Genomic DNA, 15,735 nt, shown 5'->3' on the forward strand with positions numbered 1-15,735 from the left:
TTAAAAAATATTTTCTTAGTTGAAGTATAGTCAGTTTACAATGCTGCATCAATTTCTGGTGTCCGGTATAATGTTTCAGTCATACATGTACGTGCATATGTTCCTTTTCATGCTCTTCTTCATTATAGGGTACTATAAGATATTGACTATAGTTCCCTGGGCTACACGGTATGAACTTGTTTATTTTATATATGGTAGTTAGTATCTGCAAATCTTGAACTCCCAGTTTATCCCTCCCTACCCCCTTCCCCCTACCCTCCCTGTAGCCATGTTTGTTTTCTCTGTCTGTGAGTCTGTTTCTGTTTTGTAAATAAGTTCATTTGTGTCTTTTTTTTTTTTTTTGGATTCCACATATAAGTGATATCACATGGTACTTTTCTTTATCTTTCTGGCTTAATTTACTTAGAATGACGATCTCCAGGTCCATCCATGTTGCTGCAAATGGCATTACTTTATTTATTTTTTTTATGACTTCATAGTACTGTGAAGTAATACTTACCAAGTTTAACTAGGAGCAAAGACCCTCTGGCCCTGCCAGTGAGCTGTGTGCAAGACTGAAATGGAAGAATGAAAACAAAATTGATTTAATAAGGTGGAAGGGACACAAGGAGCTGAAAGATCCAGGGTCCTGCCTCCATTCTGGCACCAGCTCTGGTGTGTGAGACCTCGGGTGAGCAATTCAACATCTCTGGGCATCAATTTCCTTATCTGTAAAATGGGATTAAACAGCCTTTGTCTATCACGTAGGGTGATTAAGACCAAATTAAAAATGTTTTAAAAACCACACAGTGCTGTGAAAATACAGGTGATCATTACGGATTATCATTACTGATAATATTATCTTCTTTAAAGAATTCTCCCTAAAATGCAATTTTGAATATTTGGAAAAAAGAACGTACAAATGAAACATCAGCAGTTAGGTAAGTATCTCTTACCTATGAATCCCAGAGCACTTCGAGTGAATACAATTTAGGATATACCTCACTTTGCTGTGACCAGGAGAATTACTGTAAATCTGCCACCCACCCAATTAGAATTTAACCTCTTTGGAATGGCAAATCCCCCCTTGGGAGGCATGTAAACTCTTCCCACAGTGACTGGAAGGCTCTGAGATTCTCAGTTTGTGATCAGATGGAAGTGGAAGACACGGTCTAAAGTCAAATGAGAGCTGAGCAAGCTCACCTCTTGTCTGTTCTGACTCTGATGGTCTAATGAACAAACGTGACTTCTGCACACGATCCAAAATAATCACAAGCCAATGAGGAAAACAAAGCACAGGTGGAGAGGGGCAGCTCCCGCCCTGCAGTGAGACCTGCGCTGCTGGGAGCTGGGCCTGACCGTGCTGGCTGAGGGCTGCTGGTGCAGGGGCAACGCTGACTTGCCACCCCTCCCATGGCCACGTGCACACACGGCATCTGGGGGCCACGCCGACCACCTCTCGTTTACACAAGACAGACAGGAGCTCCCCAGGCCACATGGAGAACAGGCTACGGAGAGAGCACTGGCATGTCTAAGAACCACTCATCCATCCTTCCCAAGACCTTCCTTTTTTTTTTTTTTTTCTCACTAAAGTCAGGTTTATTGAGGTATAATTTACACCCAGGAAAACTCACCCATTTTAGCGTACCGTTCTATGAATTTTGATAAGCACATACAGCTCTGTAACCACCACTGTAGTCAAGATACAGACTATTTCCATCACCACCAAATGTTCCTTCACGTCCTTTTGTAGTCAGCCCCTCCCTGCGCCCCGAGTCCTTGGCGATTACTAACCTGTTTCCTATCCCTGTAGTTTTGCCCTTTCCAGAATGACAGGACACATTCTTTCCAATAGTTAATGAAATAGCCAAAGGCCTCACTGAACTCTGCACAGGTCATCGTGTGTTCATCTGCCCTGTGAGCCTCTCGAATATATTAGGAGGAAGGGAGAAGCCAGGGTCTGATGGGTACGAAGGGCGGTAACATTCACTGCCGCGTGGATGACCCTGCAAGCTCTACCAAAAGCAGGTTGCGTCTTCATGGGATGTGAAGCAGCTCTTCTGCATCCAGAGACCTCTTGCTTTAAACTGTCTCTATAAAATACCCGGGCTTCCTCTTCCATGATTGTGTAGTACTAGACGCAACCAGGTTTCCTTCTGGTTTAGTTGAACTTTTGCGATTAAAAGAAAACATAAATTACTGTAGCTGAAATGGAATATAGATTCAAAAGAAAATTCTGTTAAGCTAAAAAGCTTGAGTTTCCATAGAATGTTCTTCCAGCCCATCACATTTGGCTTGACCTCATACTGAGATATTTTGTGCCTAGCAAAATACTCAAGTTTTATTGAATTCTGTAAGAACCCCTCAAAGCTTCCTGCATAACATAAAGTGTGACGCACATATAAATGCACAAGAGGTACAATTAAGAGCCCCACGGCAAATCTAGAGTGAGGGAAACTGCAAATCACCTTCTAGCACAACACAAGATCACATTACAGCTTTTTTTTTTAATTAAAAAATTGTTACAGATTGTTACAGATGGAAAATCCTTGTCCTGTAATTTCAAAGCCTCAATTATGTTGTTTATTCATTCCCTTTTTACCCTATGTAATGAATTATATCTTTTATATTAGATATATAAGGGGTTATTATCAAATTTTGAGATGTAGTTTGAATAAATGATGGAAAATTTAAAGTCAAACAGTGCTTCCCAACTTCCCATAGGCACGGATTTGAAAATTTGAAGAAATGAATGTAAAGGCTTATGACAGCTCCCCCTCCTACAAGTTCCTATAACAGATTAAACACCGGTATTTACCTCTGCTCCCTTCTGAATTCCCACTGAAGTGACAGTAAAGGGATTGGGAAGGAAAAAAATATATATAAAACCACAAGAACAGAGAGAATGGGAGAGGAAATAACAAAAAGAATTGGAAGCTGAAACACACACAGACAGATGGAAACGGATTTAGGAGAACAGAAAGGGCTGAAATTCCAAATGCCAGAAGGATAATTGTGCCCAGAATCCCAGAAAGGCTTAGGAATTGGAGGCAGCTGGTCCTTCTGAAAGTGCGGGAGGCTGCAAAGAGGAGACTGGGGAGGTCTGAATGAAAAGCATTTCCACTCCGAGATCTTTTCCCAGACACCACGTGGTCAGGAGACCACCTGTCCCCTTCTAACAGAAGACTGGATGTTTACCAAGGAGTAAGTTAGAGGATCTGACAGTCCCGGGGACGCCGGGTGCAGCTGCGGGAGGGGAACCCTTTGAAAACAGAGGGCTAAGTCAAGGTCCCCGTACAGAGGCTTGGAGGCTTGCTGAGACCGCCCTGCCCCTTCCCCGCTCGCCTCCCAGAACGCTGGCAGGCAGGCTTGTGCACAACTCGCCCCCCTCCGCACACCCCACACCACGACGCTGGATATGAGTGGATTCTTCACTGGAGAAACAAGACACGGTCACCTGATTTACGACAAAGGAGATGCTGCAATGCCGTGAGAAAGGATGAAGTGGTCTTTTCCACAGCTGGTGCTGGGTCAATTTAAACAAAAGGAAAAGAAGGAAAGGAACTTTGGCTCCTACTTCACAGCACAGCCCACAATCAATTGCAGATGGATGGCAGCACTAAATGTAAGAGGTAAAACAAGGCTACGTGAGGAAAACCAGCGCGTCTTCATGATTTGGGTATTTGAAATTTCTTTAACAGGATACAAAAAGTGTTACCATGTAAGAAAAAAATTGATAAATTGGACTCTATTAACATTTAGAACTTTTGTTCAACTAAAGATCCCACTTAAGAGAGTGAAAAGGCTAAACTTCAAAGTTGCTAAGGTTTTAGATCTTAAATGTTCTCACCACAAAAAGGAAATAATAATTAGGTGCCCTGAGGGAGGACTTAGCTGACACCTGGGTGGTAATGTATCAAACCAACAGGTTGCACACCTTAAACTGACACAGTGTTATCTGTCAATTATTTCTCAATAAAAATAAATACATTATGTTTAAAAAGAGAGTGAAAGGCAAGCAGAGACTAGAAGACAGTTGCAACATATTTTTCTGAGAGAGGACTCATGTTTTCTTATTATTTCCTTACTCAGAAAGAAAGAGCAGATGAGCCAATAGAAAAGATCTGAACTGACATTTCACAAAGGAGGGATCCAAACGGCTGATAAATGTATGTAAAGTGCTCAACCTCATGAGTCACCAGGAAAATGGAAATTACTTCTGCATATACATCAGAATGGCTAAAATGAAAAGGATGGAAACTGCTAGGTGGTGGGGACTCCAGGCACTTCTGGTAGGTGTCAAGTTGGGATAGTCGTTTTGGAAAGCTGTTTGGCAGTTACTGCCACGCATACCGAGTGCCCCAGCAATGCCACCCCTGGGCTCCTACCAAATATGCACACACATGCTGAACAAGATACCTACAGTGGAGTTATGTTCATGACAGCACGATTCTTTTGTCTTTCTTTCTTTTTTCCCCCTTTTTTCTTTCTTTTTATTGAAGTAGAGTTGATTTATAATGTTGTGTTGGTTTCTGGTGGACAGTATAGTGACTCAGCTATACATATATTCTTTTTCATTACAGCTTATTAGAAGATATTGAATGTAGTTCCCTGTAGGAACTATACAGTAAGACCTTGTTGTTTATCTATTTTACATATAGTAGTCTGTATCTGCTAATCTTGAACTCCTAATGTATCCCTCTCACTCCTTCCCCTTTGGTAACTATAAATTTGTCTTCTATGTCTGTGAGTCTGTTTCTGTCTTGTAAATAAGTTCGTTTGTATTTTTTAGATTCCACATGTAAGTGATATCATATGATATTTGTCTTTTGCTGTCTGATTTCCTTAGTATGATCATCTCTAGGTCCATCCATGTTGCTGCAAATGACATTATTTCTTTTTTATGGCTGAGTAGTATTCCATAACATCTACACACACCAGATCTTCTTTATCCAGTCATCTGTTGATGACATTTGGGTTACTTCCATGTCTTGGCTGTTGTAAACAGTCACAGCATGACCCTTAATAGCTAAAATGCCCAAACAACAGAATGCCAAAGGCCTATCAACAATAGGGTGGAGAAATTACAGTTGATTCACACATGGAATCCTATACCTCAGAGAGATGAGTCTCACAAATGTTCTGAGTGGAAGGAAGGGGACAAACAGACACATGTCATGGCTCCACTTATATCAAGTTCAAGCCAGGAGAGAAGATGGATCGTGTTACCTCGGGTGTGAGTAGTGACTGGAAGGGGGTGAAGGAGAGCTTTGGGGAGCTGGACATGTTCTATTTCTTGATCTGGATGCTGGTCACAGAAGTGTGTTCCATTTGTGAAAACCAACTGTACACGTATGATTTGTTCCTTTTTGGTGTATCTATTATCAAAAACATAGCTTTTAAAAAGGACAAGCCAGTCCTATGTAATGGATCTAGAATGGTCTCCAAGATACACTATTTGATTAAAAAACAAGGGCAGAAGTGTGTACAGGATGTGCTGCCCCCCCTCAACCAGGTCTGTGCTCCCATCCCCCAGGGGCTGAGAATGTTGGCCACAAACAGCCCAGAGCTACACCTTCTCAGGAATTAGGAACCAGAGTCACCTGGTCTGAGAATCCTCCCAGTTCCTCCCTCCTCATACCACCGCAGGGCAGCCCACAGCCAGTGACTCACTGAGGCGGTTGGGGGGTGGTTTACAAAAGGCCAGCTCCCTCTCCTTGAGATGGGGGGATTCTGCGGTACAAGCTGTACTCCAAAGCCTTCTCTAGGGACCAGCTGAAGCCAATCTCTGCCAAGACCACGTTGTTGCTTAGTTTTGCTTCCCTGCCCCATCTGGCGTCTGCTGTCCTCCTTCTCCAGAGAGCACGCCTTCAATAAATAGTTTTCACAAAGATCTCCAACTCATGTTTGCTTCCAGAGAGTCTGACTTAAGCCAGATGGTATCAGAAGTTGCCTAAGGAAGCGGACTCTGCAGGTGGAATTTTGGGGGTGGGTCCCCACAAGCCAGATGGCAATGAGGACCCATTCAGGAGGGTGACAGTCCCTGGGGCGCTGTCGTAGTGCCACATGGGGCAGGGACGCACTGGCTGGCTTAACATCTCTGGTACAGGAGGCGCAGAAGATGTGGCTACAGCAAGGACTGTGGAATTGGGTGGGTGCTATTAAGGGCCATCCCTTCATAGAAAACGGAAAGATAGTCTCAGATGCAGCAATCAACAGTTTAAAGCCAAGTGTGACAGTCGGCAGGCCTAAAAACACTCACGTGCCCCAGACAAAGGCCCTAATTTTAAGGAATGGCAGAACTAAAAAGAAGGCCGACTATATATAAAAATAGATCAAAAACCCCACAAATTTCTCCTGTATAGCACAGGGAACTATATTCAACATATTGTAATAACCTTTATGAAAAGGAATATGAAAATGAGTACATGTATGTATATGCGTGACTGGGACATTGTGCTGTACACCAGACACGGACACACTGTAACTGACCGTACTTCGATAAAAATAAATAAACATTTAAAAATTTAAAAAAATAAATAAAAAGAAGGCTGAACTCAGCTCAGCTAAGTGCACTAAGTCAAAGTTAGGGCCACGATGGAAAAGAGTGAACTCCGAGGCCGGCCATGGGGATGTCTGTGTCTACTTGAGAACTGTGAATCCCGGATTCCCTAGACTCTGCCTCTTATGCTGATTACCAGCCAATGTGGATTCTGCCTCTCGGATCAGGGCCCTCTTTCTCGTTCCTACTGAGACCTGAGGTCAGACTTCCCTCAGCTCATTTGGGGAACTTGTTCCCCTGATGCTCTCACAACCCTTTAAGAGGTGGAAGCAGCCCAAGTGTCCACTGGCAGATGAACAGATAAACTAAACAAATGTGCTCTATACACACAATGGAATATTATTCAGCCTTAAAAAGGAAGGAAATTCTGACACCTGGTACAACCTGGATGAACCTTGAGGATATTAATGCTCAGTGAAATAAGCCTGTCACAAAAAAGACAAATACTATAATATTCCACTTACATGAGGTCCTTAGGTTGAATTCTTAGACAGTAGAATGGTGGTTGCCAGGGGCTGGGGGGAGGTGAAAAGGAGGAGTGAGCATTTAACGGGTATAGAGTTTCAGTTTTGCAAGATGAGAGTTCTGGAGATGGGTGTAAAACAATGTCAGTGTACTGAACTGTACTCTTACAAGCATTAAGATGGTAACATGTGATGTTATGTGTATTCTGTCATAATTAAAAAAAAACTGAAAGTGAAAAAAAAATATTGAGAAGATGATTTATTGAATTCAGCCAGGTGGTCACCTCTGGGGAGAGCCCAGAAGTAGGGAGACCTGTATAATAAAGATGCTATTTTTAGGGGGAGAGGGTGTAGCTCAGTGGTAGAGCATGTGCTTAGCATGTATGAGGCCCTGGGTTCAATCCCTAGCACCTCCATTAAAATTAAAAAATGAGAAGAAGAAGAACGCTATTAAAAGAAAAATCTGTACATCAAACTGTCTGCAAAGCCCTAAACCATTTCTGAAGTATGAAAATTCATTCCCTTGTTTGGCTCTTTCATAGTCTGGGTTTTCTTTACCCTCAGGTTGTTAAAAGCAGGCCACAGCCACACTGAATCTGATGTTTCTAAAGGTGAATCGTTGCCTGTTCACAGCATGAGGACGCCACCCGGCTCCATTCCTCACCACACTTATTCTGATTATTTTCTCATTCTCCACAAGCCCACATCCACTTCTCAGCACATCCCCGCCCCACTCAGCAGACCACACCCTTCCTGCAGGTCACTGGAAAAAAAAAAAATGGAAGCCATTATTTTATGAACTTCCTTAATTTCCCTACTTCTATATATTCTCCTAGACCTACTTCCCTTCCTGTGTTCAGCAGCAGTGCTGCCTCTGTTTTTGAAAAAGATTAAAATGCTTTTAATTAAAAAATGGAAACATGTTGGGGAGGGTGTAGCTCAAGTGGTAGAGCGCATACCTACCACGCACGAGGTCCTGGGTTCAATCCCCAGTACCTCCGTTAAAATAAGTAAATTAATAAACTTAATTACCGCCCTCCAAAACAACAAAGGAAAGAAGCTAGCAGGCAAAAGGCCAAAAACCCAATTACACATGCGCACACACACACGAGGCCCACTCCCTCCACGGACTCTAGATTGCACTGTGGCACCCAATCCCCAATGTGGCTGTATTTGGAGATGGGGCTTTGGGGAGGTAATGAGGGTTAGATAAGGTCAGAAGGTGGCATTAGTGGCTTTACAAGAAGAGAACGAGAGAGATAACCGTCTCTTTCTGTCATGTGAACACACAGCAAAAGGCGGCCACCACAAGCCAGGAAGAAGGCCTTCACCAGCAACGTCCTCTGCAGGTACCTTGACCTTGGACTTCCCCGCCTCCTGAGAAATGAGCATCTGTTGAGCCGCCCACTCTGTGGTAGGGCAGACTCCCAGGCCCTTAGGCAGCAGACACCAGGGCACTTGTGACCAACCTGCCAGTTACACCGAGGCCTGGGCACAAACCAACCTGCAGACAGAACACGTGCAGAGCATCCCGTTTTAAGTGGTAGCTGCCCACGGGGGCCGCTCCTCCGTGTCCTCTGCCTCAACTCCTCCCTTCCCCTCAACTCACACTGCCCACAACTCCTGAACCCGCAGAATCTTTACTTCTTAACGCCACCCCCCTAGCTCAGCCACTCCTCTATCCCAGCTGCAGTAAACTACTGCTTCCTAGCTGCTCTCCGTATCTCCTCTCCTTCTGATTCACTCCACACTGTGAGCTGATTTAAACAGTTGACTTTCTAAAATGCAAATCAAATCGCAATAGTTGTCATTGTTTGAATCTTCAAACTCTTCCTGCAAGGTAAGGTATTTTTACGGATGAGGGAACAGAGGCTCGGGGATGGCCATGCCTTCATCAACACCACAAAGCTAGTCAATGGCAAAGCCTCTCATGACTGTGACCTTCTCTACGGCCACAGAGAGGAAAGTATACACTTCTCGGTTACAACACTCATGGCCCTTCAAACATGGGTCCAATTTGTCTTTCCAGCGTCATCTTCCACCAACTTCCCTCAGGATCCAGTCCTCACAGCCTACTGGCCATTCTGGAAGCCTGACGTGCACTTTTGCATCTTGGTGTTTCCTCACAGTGCCTGTGAATTCTGCCTTAGCAGCACTTGGGAAATCCTGCTCACCCCTCCAGGTACAAGGGCTCACCTCTCAGAGCCCTGGGCGGAGGTTCATCCCCTCTCCCCTGCACTGTCAGAGCACTAGCCCTGTCACTCATAGAACTTACCACGATTCATCACAGTGAGGGGCAATCTGCCTACCCCACGATGCTGGAGCTCCTCGGGGCAGGGGCCAAGTCCTTCTCAGCTCTGCATCCCCAGTTGCCATCACAATATATGACTCACAGCACCATGGACCGAATGAACAGCCCCGTAGCTGACACACAGCTCTATGCGTGCAATTCACAAATGGAAATGCCACCAAGTTCCTTTGAGTAACTGGCTCTCCCTGCACACGTGTGAATAAAAGGGTTCAGTGCCCAGGAACTGGAGTTAAGCACAAATTTGGAGTCTATCTCTATTAGAGGTAGAAAGAAAGCCCATCTGAGTATGCCTTGTGTTTAAGGCCAGCAGCGCAGCCAGGCTTCAGGGAGCGCGAGGAGGGGAACGCACGTTCGCGGGGCCCCGGGGGCAGCTCACACAGAGGATGCGGGGTGCGGGCGCTCGCCTGCAACTCAGCTGCTTCCCCTCAGGTGAGAGGAAAGATCTGAACTCACGTAGAGTCAACATCACTTGATACTCTGACAATCCTAAGTTCACTAAGCCTCTACATAATTTAGAGTTTTAGCAGCAATTTACCTCAACAAGACACGATCTAATAAAGGACAACAACAACAAAAATCAGCATGAGCTCTTCTGCCACCTAAGAAAGGGGAGGGATGGCTTTCATTTAACATCTTATAACTGTGACACACAAACACAGCCATCTTACCTCCTCCAGCGAGGCACCAGAGCAGAAGGACCTCCGGGAGCCCTGCTCACTACTTGAGACAATTACTTAAAAACCAGTGAGTATCCTCTGCACCCAGAACTATCAGGAGCTGCAGAAATAACAGACCTGAAAGGTTGGTGGGCACAGCTAACATCGTTCCATACCCTCCCGTCCAGCAATTCCAGCGCATTTTCCAAACATGACATGCCTATAAAGTCAGAACCCCCTCAACTTTAAAAGTGGGTAATTTGAGAGCCTGAATGATGGACTTGTCAAGGTCACAAAGGGTTTAATACTAAGATGTAAATAAACCTTGAAATCTTGCTTCCAACCTCTCTTCAGCCACCTTTCTGTGTATATACACACACTCCAGTCCTTTAAATCTGACCTGAAGACTTGAAAATAAATTTGACTTTGACGGATTATCCTAGGAGGGAGGTCACCGGGGCTCCAGTAAAAGCTACTGGCTGAGCGACTGCTCTGTCAAAGGGTCCTCGTCTTAGTCCGATCGCACAGAAATGACAGGAAGTGCCCCCAGTCCCAGAAGCCAGGAAGTCTATGGCATTTGTATTTTCCTCTAACCATTTATTTCGACATGTTTTGTCCCCTCTCTCTGGAAAGAGGAGCTGTTCTTGCCTGGAGCTGCTGGATGGCTTTATAAGGCTGTTCTCTTTCCTCTGCAACCTGATGCCCATTTAATGACACCCAGATATGTTACTAGAGAGTAGAGGTCAGTCCTTCAGAACTCAAGCTACACGTCAGCCTTCAATCACTGGGCCTTCCTCTGAACGAGCTGGCGCGTAGTAACGGCAAACTCCCAAGGTCAGGTCGGCAGGTGGAATTACACACCACACGCCAGCTTTCTCAAGAGACACTATGAGGGTGTCACCGCTGCTCTGGCTACTTTCGGCTCGCTCTCCACGTCTCACAAACTGAACTCGACAATCTACTCAAACAGTCTCACAGGCAGGATGTGGGCAGGGCTCCTGAGGATACCTGAGCTGACTGGCAGGAAAGGGCAGAGGACCCCAGGCTCTGGAGCTGGACTGCTGGGTTCATATCCTGATTCAGTCACTTGCAGGCTTTGCAATCTTTGTTTCGGTTCTTTGGGTCTCCTTCATCTGTCAGATCAGGGCCCTCCTCATCAGAGGATGAAAACAAACTGAGGAAACTTATATGAAGAGCTTAGGACCACCAGGCCAGGCAAACAGTAGGTGCTCAATAGATGTAAACTTTAATGATTATTCACGAAGGAAGGGGGAAAAGAAAAGGGAACTATGCTACATTTATTCCATCTCCTATACTTCTATCTACCTCTTTAAGGTTACTCTGATTTGCTTTCTTAACATGAAATTATGATGTCTTTTGAAAGCATTTGCTCTGGGCAACATTAAGTGTATGTAATGATTACTCCATAAAAAAACAACAAAAAGGCCAATGTTGTTGCTCCATTGGGAGAAAGCCTGAAAGTTAAGGTCAAGGCTGCTCTCTGGTGCTTCTGGGAGAGCTCGGTCATTCATGGGCTCACAGAGAAGTGTAAACAAGGCTGTTAAACTTTGGGAAGGTTGACAGCCAGCACAAACCTCAAATGAACCCAAAGAAGCATTCCCTTCTTTTAAAATCCTCTTTATGGCCTGAAAAGGTCAAAAAAAATTTTTTTTAATATACAAACTATTCTGACATCAGAAGAAAGAAAAAAGGGAGGAAGAAACGGATGCAAACGGCAAGCCCACGTGAGAAGAAAGGGCGTTTTCCGAGCACGAGCTGACTCCCGGCGAAGAGCTCCGATCCAGCTCCATCAGAAAAAAAAAGAACAAGGTCTTTCCACTCTAATGACTCAGGTACTAGCAGCAAATTCAGGGAGAAGACATTTAGAAGGTATGAGTTGTCATAAGTGAATCTGAAGCAGAAAGGACTTGGTATTTTTCAGAAGTCCTACTGAACTAAGAATTATAAGCAGGGTGGGGGTCACTTCAGATAGAAAGACAGAAAACATGAAAATCAATAATAGCCCCCCAAAAATGTTTTTCAATTGTAGCTCCAGGTGAAGACTGTCACCTGATTAACCTTCCTTAAAAACAAAAACAAAAAAACCCTGATTTCCCAGGCTACTCATCTGCCTTAAAAATCTTCAACATTCCTCAGAGCCTACAGGGGAGAGTCAAAAATCTCTCCAGGTGATGGAGCCCCACCTACCTTTCCAATCTTGTTTTGCCATCAGGAAAAGTCCACTCCCGCCAGACTGGCTTCCTTATTTGTTCCAGGGGAGGAACAAGCCACGCTCATTTCAGCTTTTTATCCCCAGCACCTAACACAGTGCCTGGCACACAGTTGCTCAGTAAACGGTTGCTGACTTGGGGGAAGGTAGAGCTCGGTGGTCCTGGGTTCAACCCCCAGTACTTCTGTTAAATAAGTAAGTAAGTAAATAAAACTAATCACCTCTCCCTCCCCAAATTAAAAACAAAGTAAACAAACACAACAACAGCAAAAAATGGTTGCTGATTCAGCAGAAATGTGAATGCTTTCAGGCCTGTGCTCTGTACCTCACTCCCGGGAAGCCCCTGTCCCACTGGCCCAGTGAAAACCCAGCCACTCTCCAAAGCCTCATTCAGTCCCGCCACCTCTCCTCCACGCCAGCGCCAAAGCCTCTGCCCTGGCCACGCACCCCCCCAACTCTCAACTCCTGCAGAATCCAGTCCCTTCAGACGTTTATTGCTGTGGAAACATTTCCTGTTCACCTGTTTGGTCTGCCTCACTAAACTGGGAGTTTCTGGAGGGAGGCAGGATGTTCTGAAGCGATGCAAAGCAGTGGAAAGGTTACTGATCAGTGGCGAGGCAGATCCAATTCTGTGACTTTGGGAAAACTTTCTGTAAAGCACTTAGAACGGGGCCTGGAATAGAGTCTACATGTCAATAAAGGCTCCTGCCTGCTATCCACCTCAGGGAACCTCAGTTCTCTCACTTACCAGACGGGATTAATCATAGGTCCTCTGTCTTTACGAAGACCAGGAATAACATCTGAGAAGTCTCTCGGACCATCCTTAGCACGTGGTAGCCACTCACCAGCCACAGGGCAGCTGTTACTACAAAGCCTCGTGCTGGGTGCCGAGAAAATGCTCCATCAAGGTTTACGGAATGTGTTGAATGAATGGAAAGAGAGACAGTCTGATACCAACTAGGATATTGAGGGAAACTTTTTCAGTCACTCATTCAACAGATCTTTATTAAGGGCTTATTGGAATGTCCCAGGATTTGTTCTGGGTGCTCAGAAGCTGCAGTGAAACAGGCCCTGCCCTGTGAAATGTACACTCTAAAGGGGAAGGCAGGCAACAAACAGAGGAAGGGATGGAGAAATGAAAGCTTACGTGGTATTAGGTGCAATGAAGAGGGACACAAAGCAAGGTGAGGGCAGGCTGGGGGCTGGGCAGGGGCAGGCTGCAGAGGCGGCACTGAGGCAGGGCTTCCCATCTGTAGGAGAGCTGGGGTTTATGAGATGTTCTCATCCTGAAGCCAACTCTACTCTTTCCCACAGGTCAGCCTCCAGCACCGGGAGACCCCGCTCCGCCCAAGAGGCTGCAGTCTGGGTCCTTGGGCCCCTCCTGACTCACAACAAGCTACAAACGCTGCTGAACCATCAATTACAGACTCCTTTTGAGCAGGCTGTTTGAATGGGCCACCGAGCCCCACGTAGGAGGGATCGGACCACAACCACGCCCCACGTGGAAGGGATCGGGCCATGACCACGCCCCACGTGGAAGGGATCGGGCCACAACCGTACCGCAACTGGTCTGCTCCCCAGGAAGTTCAGGTCACTGTTCTCTCCAAACAGGTAGCCTTCGGGGTGAGTTGAGTCAAACTTCTCTCCTCCCATAATGAAGTGGCTGGCAAAATAGCTTCCTAGAGATAGAAAAATCAAACAGAAACCAGTCAAAATAAACCAAGCAGAGAAAGCCAATTAGGGTAAAAAAAAATAACCCTTCAACAAATTATTTGAGCAATTTCTAACCCTAGGAGAATTGTCTTCCCTTGATTGGAGACAATGGCACCAAATAAGCAAAAGCATAGCAGTGAGAACCCAAGATACCAAATATAAAACAGATCACTGTGTTCCTTTTGACATTCTTAATTGAATCCTTACTGTGATCTGCCTACAATAGCATCAGCCAAAAGACCGGAAGGCCCCACAATGCACATTAACAAACATATCTATGTATTTCGTTTCTGATTTTTTTTCCCTTAAACTTGAAGTGGCTGTTCTCTGTTCTCCATGTCATCAGGAATCTTAACCGCAGGTATCAGCATGCATACACACACGTGCATTTCTTTGCCTAGATTTTCATAAGCCTAATGAATTTCTCAAATTCATTCACAGTACCAATGGCCAAGGTAGCAGGGACGTCAGTCATGGCAGGCTCTCTCTGCCCCACTTTGACCAGCCAGGAGGCAGGGATATTTCAACTCTGCAATAACCGGATGCAATCAGCAGCCAGGGTCAGAATCTCCATCTGCCTTATCCAGACAGACGGAGGAGCCGTGCCAGGATGTGATGGAACCTAGTGACCAAGGGAGGCTCAGGTAACACTGCACATTCCACCTGGGAACACTTTCCAAATCTGATGATTAGACGAATGCCTCCTAACCCATATTTCTATAATATAATTCTCCCAAAAAGGTAAGCTGTTCAAAGTGAATGACTCACAAAATAACATACTTTATTGATACCTCTCATATACCCCAATTCTTTTTTTTTTAATTTGTTTTCCCAATTCTTGGATAAATACAAAGAAGTTATGAATCGGCAAAAGTATTCTTTATGTGTCATCCGACTGGGATAAATGCTTACAGCAAACTCTAAAAAAAAAAAAAAAAAAAAAGAGCTTCAGCACTTTCAGCCTATGAAGAAGCCATAGCGAGGAAGGCAGAGAAGAAAATTCTAACAGAAAAAAAAAATTCTAACAGAACCAAATATTCGTTTATTCGTTTTCTGGATTTTCTACCCATGGAGCCACTCTGGGCTAGAAACACTTACTCAACAAAGCAACGTGGAGAACGTCATTCACTACAAAGGGAGGCAATCCTTTAATTAAACAACGAGCAGCGAAACAATTATTTGAGGGGAACAGCAAACCAAAACCCGAGCTATCACTTGAGAAACCCTTGAAAGTTACCCATCAAAGCTAAAACACACAGCGCAGCCATCTGCAGCGACACAACAGTGCAAGTCATCCTTTAGGGGAAGCTTAATTATCAATTATTTATGTCTCGCACTTGCTAGCCCGATTTTCCGAGTGCATAATTTATGGAGGGGGAGGTGCCTAGCTGCCTGAAGTGGAAGCAGCCATCTAGAATAATTTGTCATTTGCTGTTGAACCTTAGTAAAATGTACTAATTTCTATACACTAGAAATGAGACATGTATCATACATGAGGTGAAATCAGAAAAGGGAAAGATTTTCACGTTGACGCGTGGCCTGCCCCGATCATGCATAAAGAACGGAGAGAGGCAGGTCTGGTGCCCGGAGCTGTCCCCGCTGAGTTCAGTATGGGACACGCCGAGTCTCCAGGACCTGTGAGCAGGTCAGGTGAGGGACGCAGGGACAGTGCAATCCACGGATAATCAGCTTACACGTGGTAGTGACTGATCGTCGCAAGAGAATTACACTAACAGCTTGGGGGTTAACACGTTAAAGAAGACGACAGGGTTCTACTGGAAATACCCTTTTGGGGGGGGGGTCATGATATTAAAAGAAAT

At 45.0% G+C, this 15,735-nt stretch overlaps 1 protein-coding gene and 1 non-coding gene across 6 annotated transcripts in view; one reads left to right on the forward strand and one right to left on the reverse strand.

Annotated features, from left to right (window-relative positions):
* RNF157 (ring finger protein 157) overlaps positions 1-15,735 on the reverse strand; it is a 69,703-nt gene that overhangs the window by 38,837 nt on the left and 15,131 nt on the right. For all 5 annotated transcript variants that reach the window (XM_006199414.4, XM_072939619.1, XM_072939620.1 and 2 more), the window contains exon 2: positions 13,763-13,881. In XM_006199414.4, the coding sequence (XP_006199476.1) occupies positions 13,763-13,881 (119 nt within the window). The remainder of the gene's footprint in view (positions 1-13,762; positions 13,882-15,735) is intronic.
* On the forward strand, positions 7,933-8,006 carry TRNAG-ACC (transfer RNA glycine (anticodon ACC)). The gene has a single exon. It is a non-coding gene; the product is annotated as a tRNA-Gly (tRNA).

Source organism: Vicugna pacos, chromosome 16, assembly GCF_048564905.1.
Source record: "Vicugna pacos chromosome 16, VicPac4, whole genome shotgun sequence".
Taxonomy (NCBI): Eukaryota; Metazoa; Chordata; class Mammalia; order Artiodactyla; family Camelidae; genus Vicugna; species Vicugna pacos.